General features: G+C 53.7%; 1 protein-coding gene across 2 annotated transcripts in view; it reads left to right on the top strand.

Moving 5' to 3' along the window:
- The window catches only part of FAM83F (family with sequence similarity 83 member F), a 28,311-nt gene extending 10,076 nt beyond the window's left edge, over nucleotides 1-18,235 (top strand). Inside the window, exons 2-5 of one of the 2 annotated variants that reach the window (XR_013830574.1) lie at nucleotides 9,327-9,494; nucleotides 9,984-10,105; nucleotides 10,983-11,621; nucleotides 17,735-18,235. Coding sequence is in view for 1 of the 2 variants with exons in the window: in XM_079937708.1 (XP_079793834.1) it covers nucleotides 9,327-9,494; nucleotides 9,984-10,105; nucleotides 10,930-11,621; nucleotides 17,735-17,784 (1,032 nt within the window). In the remaining variant the exon portion in view is untranslated. Of the gene's footprint in view, nucleotides 1-9,326; nucleotides 9,495-9,983; nucleotides 10,106-10,929; nucleotides 11,622-17,734 lie in introns of both variants that reach the window. The other variant, XM_079937708.1, reaches the window with a different exon arrangement.
- The last annotated feature ends 253 nt before the right edge of the window (nucleotides 18,236-18,488 follow it).

Genomic DNA, 18,488 nt, shown 5'->3' with positions numbered 1-18,488 from the left:
CGGCAGTGAAAGCTCAGAGTCCTAACCACTGGACCACCAGAGAATTCCCAGGGCCGCAGTTTTCCTAGTGGTGCGTTCCGTGCTCGGCGTGCGGGCACTGATGCCCAGCGTCGCTCGAGGGACAGTGCATTGTACAGACTTACTTACTCTTCCCTTGATTGAGCTGCCCTTCCCCTCAGTTCAAGTTTTGACCTTCCTGGAAGTGTAGTGTTGCCTGGGCGTTAATCACCATGTGCTGGACCTGCTGGACATGGTATCAGGCAAAGGAAAACATCTCTACCTTGACGTCTGGGGCTGGTGGGCAGCTCTGTGCTGCTGTCTCCCTGGGAGCTGCCTCCGAAGTGAGGCCCCTTTGTTCTGGGTTCCATCAGAGGAGAGAAGGGGGTGCCGACGTGGACCCACAGCTCACAGCAGGCCAGGCACTGTGTTCCTTGTGCCGCTGCATTATCTCATTTAAAACTCAGAACAACCCTGAAGGGACCACCTCCCCATTTGAAAATGAGGAAATGGAGACTTAGATGAAATTACTCACTCGAGGCCCCACAACCAGTGAGACTTTCTGCTTCCAGAGAGTAGATCCTCTTCCCAACACTGGCCGTCACTCAAAGTGTGATCCTTCCACCACCTGCATTCAGATCACCTGAGGGGGAGGGTGTTGTTAAAACGCGTTTCCAGGGGCCGCTGAGTCAGACTCCCTGGGGATGGGGCCCTCGCATCTGCACGTTCAGCGGGCGCACCCCGCCCCACCCCGCCCCGCACCGGCTGATCCTCTACAGGCTCGAGTTTGACAGCCACTGCCCTGGAGACCTAGATCGCTCGCTGGGGAAATCAGAGAAGGCGATCCACAGCTGGGGATGTGTGAGCCGGGTGCTGGCTGGCCTGCCCAGAACTGGCTCCCCTGGGCTACCAGACAGATGGGCCTTCTGGGAGGCAGCAGCTGACCAGTTTGCCCAGGTGCTGCCCTTCCTACCCCAAGGCACCTTAGGGCTGGAGGTGGGGGCATTTGGCCCCATTCACCTGGTTTGGGGATAGCCCCTCAAAACCGCACAGCTTTTTCATGGGATTTCGTGGGCATGATCTCATCTGAAACCCCCAACGGCCCTGGGAGGCAGGCAGGGCAGGCATGGGAGGTAAAAGTCAGGCCCCAGGCTTACATGGGTAATCAGTGGGCAAGTGGGGACTGGAGCTGCCCATGTGGGTTCCCCTCCCTCCCTTCCTCCCTCCCCAGGAAAAAGTGACCATCTCCAGCACACACCTGCAAGGAGCGTGCCTGGCCTGGGGCCTCTTGCCTTTTCCCCACAGTGGCACTGAGCGAGACGTTGTGGGGGGGGGGGGTCTTTGTCAGCAGCAGCCACGCCCACCCCAGTGCCTAAGCTCCACGTCAGCAGAGCTGGGGAAACCAGTGACCGAGAGGGTGGTATCGTCCGGCTCTCTGGATGTATCCTGGTTTTGTGTGACCAGAAGTGACCTCAGGTCCTAGCCAGAGTAGATGTCCCCAGAGCCTCCCACGACCACATCATCAGGGGGTGACAGCTCTGGACTGGGGTCAGAAGCCTGGGCTTTATTTAATCCCACCTCTGCCAAGACCCAGCTGGGTAACTTAACCTTGGGGCTGGGCTCTAGCTGATACATTTCCTCCCAGCTCTGAGGTTCTGCCCATCTGGAATGTCCTTCAGTGCAGGCGCCGAGTGCAGAGATGCAGCCTGTGCCTGCACTGGAGCCTGGCCCAGGGGCTGAGCCCGTGCTCCACTTGCTGGCTTGCATTCCATCACAGGGAGGACGGGTACCCTTTCATAATCTGCACAGAGGCGCTGGCTGTATGTGCTGGTGGCAGCTCTGCTTCCTGGCCTGATGTTCTTGGCGTGGACTTTGACCCCTTCGTAAAGTACTATCCTCAGTAGTGGGCTGGCTGCCCCTTCAAGACCTTGGGTGGGTGGAACAGAGGAAGACCAGACCGGGGACTGGCGCTCAGGCCGCAGTCCCAAAAGGTGCCCACTTCCTTTCCCTTCTCTGTGCCCTTGAGGAAGAGCTTCAGCTCTGCCTTCCAGCAGGATGGTCTAACCTGGAATCTTGAGCAGCATTCTTTTTTTTTTTTTTGTCCCTCCACCAAAATGTCTAGTCATTAATGAAATAAAAGAGTTAACAACAAAGCTAGGTCCACAGCCCGCAAGTAAAACAGTAGACGTGAAACACCCTCCATGTAGACATTCATTCCACAAACATGGAGAACTGACTCCGTGTTGAGATGTCCCCTGAGGGTGGAGATTCTGAGAGAAGTCAGATGGTCCCTGCCATCCGGGAGCCCACAGCCCAGTAAGGGACAGAGCCATTCAGCAGATGTTACAACAAAATGTCAAGGACCTCTGTTATGTACCCGGAACACAACGTGGGCAGGAAGCAGGGAGTGGTGAACAATATTGGGTGGGGAGAAGTTCAGGAAATTCTTACCTGTGTCTTGAAAGATGCGTAGATGTTTCACAGGAGTACAGGAGGGGTAGGAACAGAAGAACTGGAAACTGCCTGGTGTGTGCAGTTGTTCTCAAAAGGGGGTGGGGAGTTGATGCAGTTTTGCCCCCAGGAGATATTTATCGATGTCTACAAACATTTTTCGTTGTCACCAGTGGGGGTGGCGCTACTGGCATGCTGCTAAGCACCCTGCGATGCACAGGACAGCCCCCCACAGCAAGGAATACTGTCCCTGGACCCCTGGAAGTCCCACAGTGGAGAAACCCTGAGTTAGGGTAACTGCAGGTCATCCTGCACGGCTGAAAACAAGGGGCAGACGTGAGATGGTCCGAGATGAAGCTGGAGAGGAGGAGAGGGGCCATCATAAGGCCCTTCAATGCCAAGTTAAGGAGTTTGGCTGTGGGACCCACCACTTCATCAGTCTGTTGTTTTGGCAGGGTCACTGTTACGGAGAAGGAATTGGAGCACAGAGATGGAGGAGAGACTAGTTAGGAAACTATTCCAGAAGTTCAGTGAGAAATGAGGGGGGCCCGAGCAAGGGCAGCAGTGCAGTAGGAACAGAACGGAGCTGACCCAGAGAAGGTGCACAGAGGAGGACCTGCTGGCGTCGGTGGCCAATTGGATTTGGTCGTGGGGAGGAGGAGGAGGCCAGCAGACTCGGGCTTCTGGCCCGGATGACCTAGAGGACGTTGGCTTTGGAAGGGCCTCCAGGGCAGGCTGGTGAGCATAGCTCTGTGGCGAGGAGACTGGCAGTGCGGTGGCCATCCAGACTGGGTCATCCAAACGCACCAGGGGTGTCAGTCCCCAGCTGTCTTTTTTTTTTTTTTATAAATTTATTTACTTATTTAGTTATTTTTGGCTGTGTTGGGTCTTCGTTGCTGCACACAGGCTTTCTCTAGTTGCGGCGAGCGGGGGCTACTCTTTGTAGCGGTGCGTGGGCTTCTCATGTCCTGGCTTCTCTTGTAGCGGAGCACGGGCTCTAGCCGTGCGGGCTTCAGTAGTTGCGGCACGCGGACTCAGTAGTTGTGGCTCGCGGGCTGTAGAGCTCAGGCTCAGTAGTTGTGGTGCACGTGCTTAGTTGCTCCGCTGCATGTGGGATCTTCCCGGGCCAGGGCACGAACCCGTGTCCCTTGCATTGGCAGGTGGATTCTTAACCACTGCGCCACCAGGAAAGCCCCTCCCCGGCTGTCTTGAGTAGAGTCGCTGCGGAGTGCACGGGGAAGGTGGAGTCCTTTTCGTTAATTTCATTAATCTAATGGTAGTTAAGGAGTCCAGGAAGAGAATCTGAAAAGATGGCAGCTTAATTAAAGGTAAGTGACAGATGGAGGGGAATTCAGAGGTTCCCTAACACACCCTGTTGCCCCACCCCACCGCTGAGGCCGAACATCAAAGGAGGAGATGGTAAGCTAACCAAACACCTGATGAGAAGTGTTACAACATCAGAACTGCTTTGCCAGAGCCTGCGACAGCTTCTAAAAACTCCTGCCACCTCAAATTAACCTCTCTCCCCAGGTGCCGCACGTCAGTGGGTAACCAGGTAAAGGAGCCTGCCGGGAGGCCAGGGGATGACTTTTCCCTCCTGACGAAATCCGGCTCCCCGGGTTCTGTGCCTTTGATGTCTCTCTTATAAAACCTGATTTTCCATTTCTACTGGCAGCCTTGAAGTTAGATTTGGCCCGTAGGATCACGTGGCACATTAAACACCAGAGCGGAGGGAGTGGGGAGCTGGTTTTCCTGGGCCTGATGCCGGGGATCCTAATGTCAAGCAGGGCCTCAGAGACCAAAGCGGAGGGTAATTATCACCACTCCTCCACAACGAGATTGCAGGAGTCAGCGAGCAATTGATTTTTTCCTACTACAGATATTTCACTGCTTAATTGGTAGTGACACAGATGGCTGGCTCTGACCAGGGCGCCGCAGACCAAGCCTCCCGAAAGCAGGGCCCCTGAGGACATCTGTCCCTCTAGTCTGTGATGCTCTCACAGCACATCCTCTGTCGGGTGGGGGTGAGGGCAAGCAGGCTCCCTGCGCTTTCAATTACAAAACAAAAGCAAGAGTGAATCCAGAAGCGCTTTCCTGAGCCAGTGAAGCCCTCCCCAGCAACATACTGAGAGTCAGCTTTGAGCTGGACACTGTGGAGAGTCTGGAAATGAGCAAACAGTAGACTCTGGCCTCAGGCAGCAGTTGGGAGCTATCAGGAGGCCTCTGAGATGGTGCGAGCTGTGTTCTGCTGGAATGAAGCCTCAAGTGGATTGTTAAAACCCTCCGTGATCCAGCCCCACCCCGTTGTCCAGCCCCACCCCGTTGTCCTTATGCTACACCTACCCTGAACTGTTCCAGGCCAATTGTTTTTTGTTTGTTTGTCTGTTTGTTTTGGACCGCAAGTGCAGAGCTGATTGTGAGCCTCAGTTCATGGTCCACTGCCATCGTCAATCCAGGGAAGGCCCCTCTTATTTTACTCTCTCCTTCCCTCCCGTCCCTTTCTCCTTCCATAGGCAGCCACCCTCCTATATTCAGTGTATGTCCTTGGACATGTCCGTATCCTTGAAAAACATGCAGGGTTATTTTATGTAGTGTGTTTTTATTTACATAAATGGTATTAGGCTATAGATCTCTAACATTCATCTTAAAAAGAACTACCCAGGTTCTGCACATGGAACTCGTTCATTGCTTCTGTCTGCTGCAGAGCACTCTGTCCGGAGCATCCCTCACATTCTCCACGTCCATTCTTCTAGAGATGGACATCCAAGTTGCTGCCAACTCCTTGCTATGCCGAAGAAAGCTACAGTGAATGTCTTTGTTCCTGCCCCCTTATAGACCTGTGCAAAGATCCAAGAGGTTCCCTGGGTGTGTAGCCAAGAGTAGCGTTGCTGGCTTCCAGGCATGCACAACCTTAAATCCACGAAGCTCTGCCCCTTGCCCTAAGAAATAGCTGTACCAGTGTTCCCTCCCACCCTCAGTGAATGAGGGTTCCCCTTTCCTCACACGCCAACATTTAGGACTATCCAACTTTCTAGTTTTTAGTTCATGTTATAGTTGTAAAGTGGTATCTCTCTTATCTCTTTGCTTTTTTAAAATTTATTTTAAATTTTTTATATAACTTTTAAAGGTTACACTTCATGTGCAGTTATTATTACTGTCTCTTTGCTTTAATTTGAATCTTTCTGCTTACTAATGAGGTCTGCTTCTCTTTACATACTTATTAGCCATTCAGGTATCTCCTCTAGGAATTGCCTATTCATATCCTTTGCCCATTATTCTAATTAGTTTTCTGTCTTTTTCTTGCTGATGTGCAGGCATCTCTTGTGTATTATTAGTTCCTTTTGGTTGTAGACATTGCAGATATCTTCCCCCTGTCAGTTATCTTTGTCTGTTGACATCTTTCTTTGAACAGAAAATCCCTAATTTGCCAAATGCCTCTTCTAAAATTTTATTTGTCTTATGATTCATGCTTTTGGAATCTTAAGAAATCCCATCTTACCTATGCCATGAAGCTATTTTCCTATATTTCATGAATTCCTTTATTAGTTGTATCTTCTGCATATAAGTATACAGCCTACCTGAAATTCACCTTTATATATGGTGTGAGGTAGGGATCCATTTTATTTTTCTGCATTTAGTATGCCAGTTGTCCCAACAGCATCTACTAAACAGCATCCTTTCTCCACTGAGTTGTGATTCCGCCTTAAAGTTAAGACTTTAAAGTTTTATGTATGTGTGTAGGTACCTATATATTTCTGGTCTCTCTATTCTGTCCCATGGTCTATTTGTCAGTTCCTTCCTATCTCAGTATCACAAGTCTTATTAATTTGGCTCTGCAGTATGTCTTACTGTCTAGTAGGACAAGTGTCCCCTTTTAGCTTTTCTTTTTCAAAATTGACTTAGCTATTTGAATCTTCATTCTTCCTCACATCTTAGAAATATTTGAACTCCTCAAAAAATTTTACTGACCATTCATTGGAATTGCATGGGATTTTATTAATTGAAGAGAACTGGATTTTTAAAACATTAAATCATGTTATCCATGAACACAATTTATCTTTTCATTTATTCAAATATTTGTAACTGTCCTTTAATAGAGTTTTCTAAATTTCTCCATAAAGATATTAATTCCTAAATACTATGTGCTTAAGTTGCAATTTTGAATGGACCTTCTTTTCTTTTTTTTTTTTAATTGGTTATTGCTGTAGTAGAAAAATGCTATTGGTTTTTGTAAGTTTTTCTTGTATCTGGCCATCTTGCCAAATTCTCCTATTACTTCTAATAGTTTTTCTCTGCATTCTGTTTTTGTTTTTTTTTTTTAAATATCATCCTTAAATACTGGTAGTTTTGTCTCTTCTAATCCTTCTGTCTCATTTCTTTTTCTTGTCATGTTGCATTGGTCAGGACCGCCAATACTTTGTTGAACAGCAGTGGTGATAAGTGAATATTCTTGACTTGCTTAAGACTTAAAGGGAATGCAACTTTAAGTATGTTTCATGAGGGTTTTTAGTAGATAGGCTTTATGACATTAAGGAAGGTCCCATCTATTCCTAGTTTTTTGAGAGTTTTAATCACAAATAGTGTTATCAAATACTTTATAAAAACTTATTAAGATAATATATGATTTTCCCTCTTTGGCACTATAAATGTTATAAATTGATATGTTTCTGATGTTGAATAATCCTTTCATTTTTAGGATAACCTTATTTGATTATGCTGTATTGTATTTAATTTACTTTTTAAAAAACTGAACTATAGTTGATATGTTTAATTCACTTTTAATGACTTATCCATGTCAATTTCATTTTCAAAGTCATCAATGTGTAAATATTCCTAGTCTTTTTACCATTTCTTAAATAGTAAGAATTTCTTAAAAAGTAAATATATCTGTAGTTATTTCTCTTTCTTCATTCAGTACTTTATTTGCATCTCCTCTGTTTTTGTCAGTCGTGCGTGTCCTCAGTGCCTTTGCTTGTGCTGTTTTCGTTGCCTGAAATGTTCACCTCCTAGGCCCCTGGTAGCCCACGTGGCACCTGTGCGCAGATTAGGAAAAGGCATCTCTTCCTCAGGCAGGCACAGCTCCCACTCACCCCCATCAGCCCAGTGCCTGTGTGCAGTGCACAACCTGCATACCCATGCATGGCAGCCTTGCCCACTTCCCTGCTTGGTTTTATTCCCTGCTCGTTTCTTATGGCACCCAAGGCTGCCCATTCTTCAGGTTTCAGCTTCCTCGGTGAAACCTTTCCTGTTCTCCCCTGGCTGAAAGTAATCTTTCAACCCTCCCCCTCCCTAAGTCCCTCCTTCTCTTCCTACCACCCCTCCTTAGAACTCACATCACACATCATTTGTGCATCTCTTAAGGCATTTGTCTCATTTTACCTTATGTCTTATTATTTTGTGCGAATGTCTTATGATTCCAACTGGATTAACCCCTTGAAGTTAGGGACTGTAGTTTGTTTGTCCTTAGATCCTCCCTCTGCCTGTGGGGCTTTGTAAATGTTACTTGTATGAATGATTGGGTATTAGATGTAAGAGGTAAGAAGGGCCTTATGTGATATTGTGTAAATGGTGTTGGGGGGTGGTCTTTAGAGGCAGAGATAATGGCAGAGCACACGTGAAGGTGATGGTGATTGTGATGATGATGATGGTGATGGAGGATACACTTATTGAGCTTAACATGTGCCTGCACTCTGCTAAACGCTTTCACAGTTTGCTTCTCTAAGCCTTCTCAACAACCCTTTGAGACAGGTGCTACTATGAGCTCGATTTTGCTGCCAAGGAAGCTGGGGCACTGATGAGTCAGCAGTGGAGTTAGTGAACCAGGCCTGGTCTGCCTGGCTTCAGCGTTCGGGCTTTCAGTTACAACGACAAGCAGACTCCTTCGACCATACAATGGTTACCATTTATTGAAGACTTACCTACATATCAGGCATTGTTGATGCTTACAGATGTTATTTCTAATCCTGATGCCAAATGTATCAAGTACAGAGTATTCCCACTTTGCAGATGAGGAAACAGAGGCTCATCAAAGTTAAGGGATTTGCCTAAGGTTACATAAATAGAAAGTGGTTATAATCGGATCTCTCTGACCCCAAAGCACATACTTTCCTCTGCATCATAGGCACAGTGCTTGGGGCCAACAAGAAAACCCTGCCTCTGGAGCAGAAGGTTTGTGTAGGAAAGTGGAGGAGGCTGAGGTCAGAAAGGCAAATCCGCCTCAGGCTGCGGAAGGCCTCGCCTTCCAGGATGGATAATCAAGGCTGGCTTTTGGAAATCAAGGGTCCTGGCAGGGACCTTGATTTGAGGATGAAGTGGGATGGTCTGGACACCTGGAGGCCAAGGGAGCCCGAGCTAACTGGAGCTCTGCCCGAATCTGTGCTCAGGGAAGCTCAGGGCTTTGCACAGCTGCAGGGAGATCAAAGCACCCAGGTCTGCAAAGAAAGTGGTATCTGAGCAGATCTGCAGCTTGTGGAAATGGTCCATTTCATGCCTCTCAGTGACTGCAGCTCCTTGAACCTGCTTATTTCCCGAAGGCACCAGAACCAACTTTCCTCAGCCTCCTAGATCTCCACTGACGTGGCTTCTGAAGAGCTGCTGGAAAATCCCCAGGGTGGGTGGTGGGAATTTGCCAAGGATGAAGTACAAGCGGCATGGCCTACACCCTCTGCACCATCTTCATTTCCCAGAGCAGGGAGCCCATCTCCTGCTCACATGTGCTCAGAGGTGGGTGGGGATGTGCAAAACCCAGGAGTGGTGCAGATGGCATTTTTGACTCTTGGCCAGCACTTACCCCAGCCCAGCTGGTCCTCTGTGGGCCGCAGTGTGACTCTGTATGTGTGTAGTCACCACGTGCCTCACTAGTGCCCTTCCCTGTCCAGGTCATTGCTGTGGTCATGGACCTCTTCACTGATGGTGACATCTTCCAAGACATTGTGGATGCTGCCTCCAAGCGCCGCGTGCCAGTGTACATCATCCTGGACGAGGCGGGCGTGAAGTATTTCCTGGAGATGTGTCAGGGCCTGGAGCTCGCTGACTTCCGTATTCGGGTAAGTTGTATCACTGACACTGGGGGTGGGAGGGGGGAAGGAAGTGGGATGGAGACTGCCTCTGCCCCTCCCTCTGCCTGCTCCCCAGTTCAGGGGCCCCGGTGAACAGCCCTCTCAACCCCTTTCCTTCTGTCTAAAGCCTTGCCTCATGAACTGCTAACCCTCACTGCACGACTGGCTTACATTTTATCCCAAGGCTGCTGAGGCCAAGGAGGCAGCTCCAGCCTAGTCCCGGGCGCTCAGCCCGCAGAGTCACTGTCAGGGTTGAAGGCAGGGCTGTGTTTCTCTTCTGAAGAGCTTTGAGAGCAGACTGGGGCCCCCCTGGGCCCGTCTGAGCCCAAGGCCAGATTTGCTGACTTCCTCAGGCCGTAGGAAGCAGAGTCAGGGTCCCGTGGACAAGAGGATTCATCCTCCACCCATGCAGAGACTCAGCTTAGAGCCTCTAGGGCCCCAACCTGAGTGACAGTGCCCTTCTCCTCTTCTCAACAGAACATCCGTGTCCGCTCTGTGACAGGTGTTGGCTTTTACATGCCCATGGGGAAGATCAAGGGGACCCTGTCATCCAAGTTCCTAATGGTAGATGGTGATAAAGTAGCCACTGGATCCTACAGGTGAGTTGGGCCAGGTCAGAGAAGGGCCTGGGAGGCCTTTGTTCATGGTCACAAGTGTTCATGTTCAGAAAGATGCTGGACTAGAGCCTCCACAGTCATGAGTTTAAGAGCTCTTGTCTATTCTGATAGCAAAGAATAGCCTCCTGGCCAGTCCCTTCCCTCAAACTTTCTGGCTAATGGATTATTCAAGAAAGAGCGTCAACTTTTGTTGAGCATTAAGCACCGCCTGCCTTGCATGGTCCACAACAGCTGGTTGCCTTTTGAGGCTGGAAGAGACCCGGGCACATGACACAATTAATAAATGGCGTCAGTCCTCTTGTGTGGTTGAAGTATGGGGTTTTGCAGATGCTAGGTGCTCTAAAAATTCAGAGAACTATTAGGGAATGGAATAGTATTAACAGTAGTGGCAGCTATAGGTACTCCTTATTAAATGTATGTTTGTGCCAGGTACTGAGCGAAACCTTTTATATTCATTATTGGACTTTGAGCCTCACAGCAACTCTGTGACGGTACGCCTTACAAGCCCCATTTGACAAGGCACGCAGGGCAGAAAGCAGGTTTGAATCCAGACCTGACTTCTCTTGCCCTTGCCCTACACCCACTGCCTGCTTTCTGCATTTGAGGCCAAGACCTGGACCAAGGGAGGATTTGGGTCTGTGGAGGGAGAGCACCCCAGCATGAAGGCAGCAAGGCATCCAGCCTCAGTGGTGGAGCAGGTCGGGCTGGGCAGCGGGGTTTGAGATGGGCTCACCGAGGGGCGGCTGGCAGGGCGAGGCTGCAGGCCCGGGCACATGTATGTTGCTTTTCTGTCCCCATGTTCCCAGATTCACCTGGAGTTCCTCCCATGTGGACAGGAACCTTCTCCTCCTCCTGACAGGGCAGAACGTGGAGCCCTTCGACGTGGAGTTCCGGGAGCTGTACGCCATCTCCGAGGAGGTGGACTTGTACCAGCAGCTGGGCCTGGCAGGAGGCGCTGGCAGGCTGGGCCTCAACTACTCCTCCACTGTGGCTCGCAAGCTTATCAACCCCAAGTACACCCTGGTGACGGGCAGCCACCACCCACCCGGGGAGATGATGCGCTGGGCTGCCCGGCAGCAGCAGGAGGCCAGCCGCAATGCAGAGGGGCAGGAGGAGGGCAGCAAGGGCGGCGAGTCAGCACGGCGCCTGGAGAGTTTCCTGCACGACCTGGTCACGCTGGAGCAGGTGCTGCCCCCCGTGGAGCCCATTCTCTCGGGAGAGCTGAGTCGGGATGGCAGGGTGTTCTCCCACCTGCGTGTGGCCCTGAAGCCCAGACCCCAGGACGCCCTTGCCCAAAATGGCAGGGGAGAAGCTGCCAATGGGGAGGCCACCGCGGCCAAGGTGGGCAGGCGCTTCAGCAGCAGGTTCTTCAGCCGGCGGTCCAAGAGGCCCGCAGCGCCCAATAGCACGGCCAGCGCCCCCTCCCCCGAGGCCTTGGCCGAAGCGGAGTTTATGGCGGGGAAGAGGCCCAACCAGGGCTCCAGTGGCAACGTCTCAGGTGAGTCCCTCCCACTGGGCCCAGGGCTCCTCAGGCCTCTGGCCCTGGTCCAGGAGCACTGCTGATTCTGCAAGAAGGCCGCCTCCCGGCAGGGAGAGCACATCAGCTCTGGGCCCTGTGGTCCTCAATTCCCATCCTGCTCTGGCCTTTGCCTGCGTGTGGCCTGGGGCCAGCCACTGCAGGCCGGAGTTTCAGTTTCCTCTTCTCTAAAAGGGGAAAGTGATGCCTGCCTCGCCCAGCTGTTCTGAGGATATGAAGTGCTCAGAACAGTGCTGGGCACGGAGTAGTCTGAGACTAGGGCTCTGACTCTAGGGCTTGTTCCAGCAAACCTTGTTCCTTGCTGGATCCGTTGCCGTCAGGATCTGACCCGGTCAAACACACCGCACCAATGCCCTGACCCACTTTTCCTTGTTTCTGTTGTAAGTAGTTTGACGTGGCTCCTCCCTGTGTTTATTTGATCAGTGGTATTTGCCAGGCTGTTTACTTCTGGGAGAGATTGTTCCTGGTGGCATCTTTCTGGCTGTCTCTCTGCCTTTATCTCTTTCTCTGGAACAGTCTCCAGAGTGGCCTCTTCTGGCTGGTGGTGACAGCCAGGGCCACTGCTGGCACCTTTTCTCATGTCGGCATTGCTGAGTCAAAGGGGTTTCCATGTTGGGGTTTCTCCCTCCATGGCTGTGGGGCTTTGCAGCGGTGAGGCTGGGCTCCCTGGCTGGCCAGGTAGGTAATGGCAGGGACTTACCTTGGGCAGCCTGAGTGCTTCCAGAATTCCTGTGTCCCTCAAGGCCCCAGCTTTGACCTGACATTGGCTGGAGTGCAAGTCTTCCCAAACACTGATGCCCCAGCCCTGCTAGAGAGCCTGACGCACTCAGTCTGTGCCTCTTAAAGTTAGGACAGGCCTGGAGTCTCCGAGAATTTGGGCACAGCAGCAGTGCCAGGGCTATAGCTGCACTTGGCCAGGAAGCATTTACTGAGCGCCTCCGTGTGCCGGGTCCTTCACTAGGTGCTCTCTCTCTCACTTGGCCCTCACAGGAACCACGGAGGTGGCAGATGGAAGCTCAGGGAGGTGAATTAAGTGGTCCCAGGGCACAGTAAGTGATAGTGGGGCCGGGACACAAACCGAGGCCAGGGCCCGTGTCCTGTCAGGGAGGGGTAGCTGGGCCTGGCCCATTCCCCCTGGGCTCCCTGGCTCCCCCAGCTCCGGATGCTTCTGCTGCCCTGCACCTCTTGTTTGGAAGAAGGGTTGCCATGGTGAACACCTGGCAGGGAAGAGAGGGGGAGGGGTGAGCCCAACCACAAAAGGGGCTCTTTCCCACGTCCTGACTGGAGGTGAAGTAGAAGCTTTCTCTTCCTTCAGCCCCTCACCCTGAGGTGCTGTTTCCATAGAAACAAAAGGCCATTGTCATCCCTTCCTGCCTCCTTTAGTGAGTCTCAGCATCAGATTCCCCTGCTTGGATGACTTGAACAGGTCACTGACACTTCCGCTGCTCCCTGAGTGTTTGCATGGGGTGCCAGGAGCCAGCCAAACAGCCAGGGACAGTGCCCTGTGCCAGCTCGTCTCCTGAGTGCCTGGCACCCAGAGAGAGAGAGTCGGAGACAGAGAGAGAAGGGCAAGTGCAAGAGTGCAGCGGCACGCACGAGGGATGGCCCTCAAGGTCACCCTATTCCTGCTCCATCATAAGGAAACACACAGCGTGGCCTCGTCCAGCACAGCCTCTGTGTACCTGGATGGGCATCCAGCCCTGAGGGCCTGGAATTCAAGTCCCTTAAGAGACCTTTCCTCTCCCTTCTGCTTTCTTCCCTCGAAGGCAGGGCAAGAAGCAGAGACTCCCCTCCCCAAAGCCCCTTTTTGTGGCCTCCAGCCTCCCAAACATTTGACTGGTTTAGTGCCTCCTCTCGGGCAGCAGAAGCTTATCAGCAGGACTCAGTGTGCCAGAGGGTCATGTTCCTGGCAGCATGGGGGTCCCCAAGGTTGGAACTAGCAATCCTAGTACACTGGGCACTGTCATCTGGGAGGAAGTCACTTTAGCTATTCCCTTAGGGCCCCATCCAGGGAAAGGATCCCTGTCCTACAGTGAATCTTACGGGGACCGTTCAGAGCATCATCAGAGCAGCCATCGGATGGATCTCAGCTCCCAGTACCTTGCTCCCCACACCTTGGACACATCCTTTCACCTCCCCGGGGCTGTTTCCTGGTTGAGAAGAGGAGGGGTTGATCCAGGGAGGGTTCAAGAGGCCCCTTTGAGCTCTGATTCTGACTGTCCTTTCTGTCCCTGCTGGCCTCTTGTCAAGGGAGAACCCAGGCCGATGACAGGGTGAGTAAAAGAGAGAAAAATAGAAAAGCTAAGAGCTGACAGCCTGTACAATTACTTGATAAGAAGTATATAGTTGTCAAACAGCATGCAAATTTTTGCAAACCCAAGTGTGGCCCTTGGGAGAACCTTCAGAAATCCCTTCCTTTGGGTCTGGCAGTCCAGCCGTGGGCGGCCAGGTGGTTTGAAGGCTCACAGCCCCCCCTACTGGTGGAAGCCCAGCACCCTCTCCTGGTTTTTCTCTCAGCGAAGTCCTTGCTCCTGCAATTGGCGCCTTTCCTGAGCCGGCCACCTGTGCCCATCCAGGAGCTCGGGACTCTGGGGCAGAGATCCAGCCTCAGGGACCAGCAGTCACTGGAGAGCCTTGTCAAAAGAGTGAGGAGTCTGTCCCGCTCGGCTGGGCTCAGGAATCTGCATTTTAAACGAGCACCCCGATCGTTTTCCCACACAGGGGTCCTCAGAGCAGCAGATTAGGTGACAGGGCTCTGCCATCGGGGGCTGCCAGTTTGGGGGAGGGGGTTCCAGGTGATGTCCTGAAACCCCTCCTGGTCCCCCTGGGGAAATCCCTGGGACAAGGCCCACACCCTCATGCACGGTAAGAGGAGGAAGAAAGGCACAGACTTTGGCTGAGCACCTGGCGTGTGCTGGGTAGACACGGGGCTCAATGCTCTCACCCAGAACCCACAGCCACCCTGCCTGATGACGTTGTTTCAAGACGAGACCCCAGAGGTGCAGAGAGGCGAGGCCCTGTGCCCACGGTCATGAGTGAGGAAAGGGCGGTGGGCTCTCCTGCCTCCCAGGGACTGCCAGAGCGTTATGGTCATCTCTGGAAGGTTAGGGTTGACACCAGCTACCTACGTCTTTAAAGGCTGTTTGGAAGGGCCAGAAGCCTGAGTACATGACTGACTCCCCGCCCCCCACCCCACCCCCGGTACAGAGGAAGAGGAGAGTGCCTCTGGGTCACCACCTTCCGAGGGCCCCTGAGCCCACGCTTCTGTTCCCAGAGTTCTCTGAGGTGACTGCAGCCACTGTTGCCTTGCCAGAACTCTCCCAGGTTCCCCTGAGTGGTGCGTGGATGGGCCACCCTAGCTGGCAGTGTGGTCTGGCTCCTAGCGCTGTGCTCGCTGGCTCCTGGATTTGGGAACTTCAGACTTGCCTGTGTCATCCCTGGGGTGGAGGTCTCAGATCTCTCTCCTGGAAGGCTGGGCCCCTGCCTGGGATGGAAGGCTGGGGAGGTGCTGCTGGGGTTCAGAGCTCCATAAGGGACCTGTGGGCCTTCAGTTCCAGGGTAAGCCTACTCAGCAGCTGTCTTGCCAAGATGGAGTTCCAAAACTCAGTGTCGCTCCTGAGGTCAGACCCCAGCTGATGTTCTCAGGCCGTGCTCTGATTCCATGAACCTGAGCACTGTTACCAGCCAAGGTCTCGGTCACATGGCACAGAAGAGGGGAGCTGAATGGGCATCCTTCGAGGAGCTGATCCCACTGGGCTCCAGAGAAGAGGCAGGCGTCCTTAGTCTCATTGGCAGATGTCAAAATCCCCTGCCCTGCTGGTCTCTCGGGCCTGGCTGGGGCTTCCATCACCATCTAGGTGAGTGAGGGCACGTACGTCACCCGGTCACCACCCACTGATGCCACTGCAGTTGCTCTTGTTATTAGATTGGTGTGAACCCTTACGTAGCTTGCTGCTGCCTGATCATGCATTGTTTTCGACACATGTCTATCTGTGCGGTGTCTGCTCTGTGCCAGGCACTGTCCTAAATTCCTGGTGTAGCAGTGGACAAAGTGAGCTTGCCCCTGCTCTTATGTACTGGGAGGGGGACAGGGACGGCAAGGACCTTCTCCTGAAGAGTGATCAGGGAAGGCCTCTCTGAAAAAGGGGCATTTGAGCAGAGACTTGAATGATGGGAAGCAGAGAACCATGTGGACATCCAGGGGAAGAATCTTCCAGAAAAGGGGAGTGTGAGGTCCTGAAGCCTATAGGGAGGTAGAGCTCACTGTCCTTGTGAGCCGTCCACACCACTGTCCCCTCTCCTGCCTGCCGAGCCGGACCAGCCAGGTCCTGACCATCGGACCGGGTCCCGATGCTCCAGGCCTTCCCTGAGGCCGCCTCTCCTCCACTTCCCGCCCCCATGTCCAGTGTCACTTCTTCCTTTGAAATTTGACTTTCTCTCATGAGCCTCCTTTGGGCCGCCCGTGCCACATACACTTTGTAAAAAGTAGAAATGTGGGGCTGTTGATAGATTCTCCTCCACTCATCTGAGCAGGTGTGATTGGCCACAGCGTGTGCTGCAGGCGGCAGCGGGCTCCGGTCTGTGCGCCGCGGGAGGGGTGGGCTCGAGGGCTTGGTCCTCAGCCCGGCCTCCCGTCAGAGGCGTGGAGGTGAATTCTGAGCGAGAGGCCCGTGTCCAGGCTCGCATCCAGCCTCGGAGAGTGGGTGGGAGTGTGGGGAGCTGGCCGCAAACCTGCTCTGCCCCGGCTGCCCCCAGCCCACGCGGCCACTCCTCCCTGGCCTCGGGAGCCCAGAGGACTTTTCTCACCTGCCTCCAAAATTCTGCTGCCTCTGGGGAGAAACTCGGCATCTGCCCAGTAGGCCAAGCAAGTACAGCAAGCCGCTGAGGACAGGAAGTGGGGACGGACGTGTCCTGCGGCACCCAGGGGACTGCGGCACGGGAAGGGCAGCGGAGGCAGCCTCAGCGCCCCAGGAGGCTGGAGGCTGACCCAGCTCCGGGCCCTTGGAGCCACAGGGAGGCAGGCATCACCGTCTGGCTCCCTTCCCACCTCATCAACGCTCTAGCTGCTCTCAGAACGGCCTCCAGGGAGGCTCAGCTGGACCCGCAGCAAGTCCCGAGGCCTGGGCCCCACCAGCCGGGCAGGGAAGGGCCCTACTCGGGCCTGTTCAGCGTCTCTCTTGCTAATGGCCCGGGAGAGGAGGCCAACACCACCTCCGTGAAATTCACAGCTGAGGTGATACCGGAAGGTGGTGTGAGTGCCGGGAGATGACCCTGGCCCTGGCGGTGTGGAGAGGAACCGGCAGGAAAGAGGTCAGCGGCTGCCCAGGAGACAGCGACCAGCGCCCCAGGAGGACTCCCCGCAGCAGACACGAGGCGCTGGTCTGAGGGCAGGAACACAGCCAGCCTCTGCTTGGGGTGTAAAGGCAGTGGACACGGATGGAAGGGGCCTGGGAAGAGGAGAGCTGTGCCTCCACCTCTTTCTTCTTGGTGAAGGGTGTGCCCCGCGCCCCTAAGCCTGGGGTCCGCGCCACCATGCCTGGCTCCCTCCAGGTCAGCCTAGTGGCCCCTCCTGAGGCACCGCTTTGCCCCTTCCACGTCGGCGGCCTGAGTGGTGGGAAGAGCTGAGGTGGGGCTCGGCAGAGCAGGCAGTGGCGCAGGCGCTGCCCAGCTCTGGGGGCTACTGGCCCCCCTGTCCCCCACTGTCAGGTCGGGCCGAGGATGCCCCCTTGCGGCAGGGCCACGCTGAGGGTCACCGACAGTGACTGCGGTCGCGCTTGTGAGCTGTGACGCAGCATAGGGTATTAGTAACTGGTGAATCACCCCGCTGAGGTCAGAAGATGGCAGATCCCTGATGCCCCAACCAGTGGTGGTCTTGCTGAGGCTGTCAGGACAGGGAGAATCTTTCCTTTTGCTCTTCTGAGGACCTACTGACCTGGTTTCAGCAGCTTGGGAGGCAGACAGTGACCCAACCACCCAAATTTGCGGTGTGGGTGGTGCATAGTAGAGGGGCTGGAGGCCAGCCCAGGGAGCACTTTACCTACATCCTCCCTCGCCTGTGTCCCTTGTCTCTGCAGGTAAAACAAGTTCCAGTCCTGCCAAGGCCAGCAATTGTGTGATTTTGTGAGCTGCGGGCCAGCTGTTGGCAGGACCTGTGGATGCCCCCATCCTGTCCTGTGGAGACACAGGTCAAACCCTGCACCGATTTGCACATCGGACGCCTAGTGGCCTCCTGCCCCAGCAGCCTCCATCCTGGCCTCAGGGACCCTGTATCCCAGATGTGAGGGTCTGCAGCATCTCAAGACAATCACACGCCTCCACAAGACTGTCGTGGCCGGGCAGGGGGGTCACCCTTTGTTTACATGAAGTGGAAGCTTGACTAGTGTCTGCTCTCCTTTATGCCCAGCCCCCTCCCTCCACTGGGCCAGCCTTGCCCTGCAGGCCCCCAGATGGGGTGAGTCCATGTCTTTCTACCTTAATGTGATGGGGTCTCCGGGGCAGCCCCAGCCCCCTGGCTTCTCCTTCCCTGGGCTTCCTGGTGCTGCTGGTCCCCCAAGAGGTTTGGTGGAACAGAAGGGACGAGGACAGGGCTCTGAGCCCGGGATCCAGTCTCGCTTGAGCTTCTGAACTCAGGGTGGAAGATGCAGCGAGGACGGCTGGGGCTGGCTGCTGTGGCCGTCCTGGCGTGGCCTTCCTGGCGTGGCCGTCCTGGCCTGTCCCTCAGGCTCCTGCAGTAGACTCTGAATGCAGTAAGGGCAGAATGTGACCCTGCCCTTTTGAGAGCCCTTGTGCTGAGGTCTCCTTTCCCTCCCCCAGCAGCATCCTGGCAGG

Source organism: Stenella coeruleoalba (genome assembly GCF_951394435.1).
Source record: "Stenella coeruleoalba genome assembly, chromosome: 11".
NCBI classification, from domain to species: Eukaryota; Metazoa; Chordata; class Mammalia; order Artiodactyla; family Delphinidae; genus Stenella; species Stenella coeruleoalba.
The sequence above is the reverse complement of the archived record's forward strand: the minus strand, read 5'-3'. Positions and strand labels throughout refer to the sequence as shown.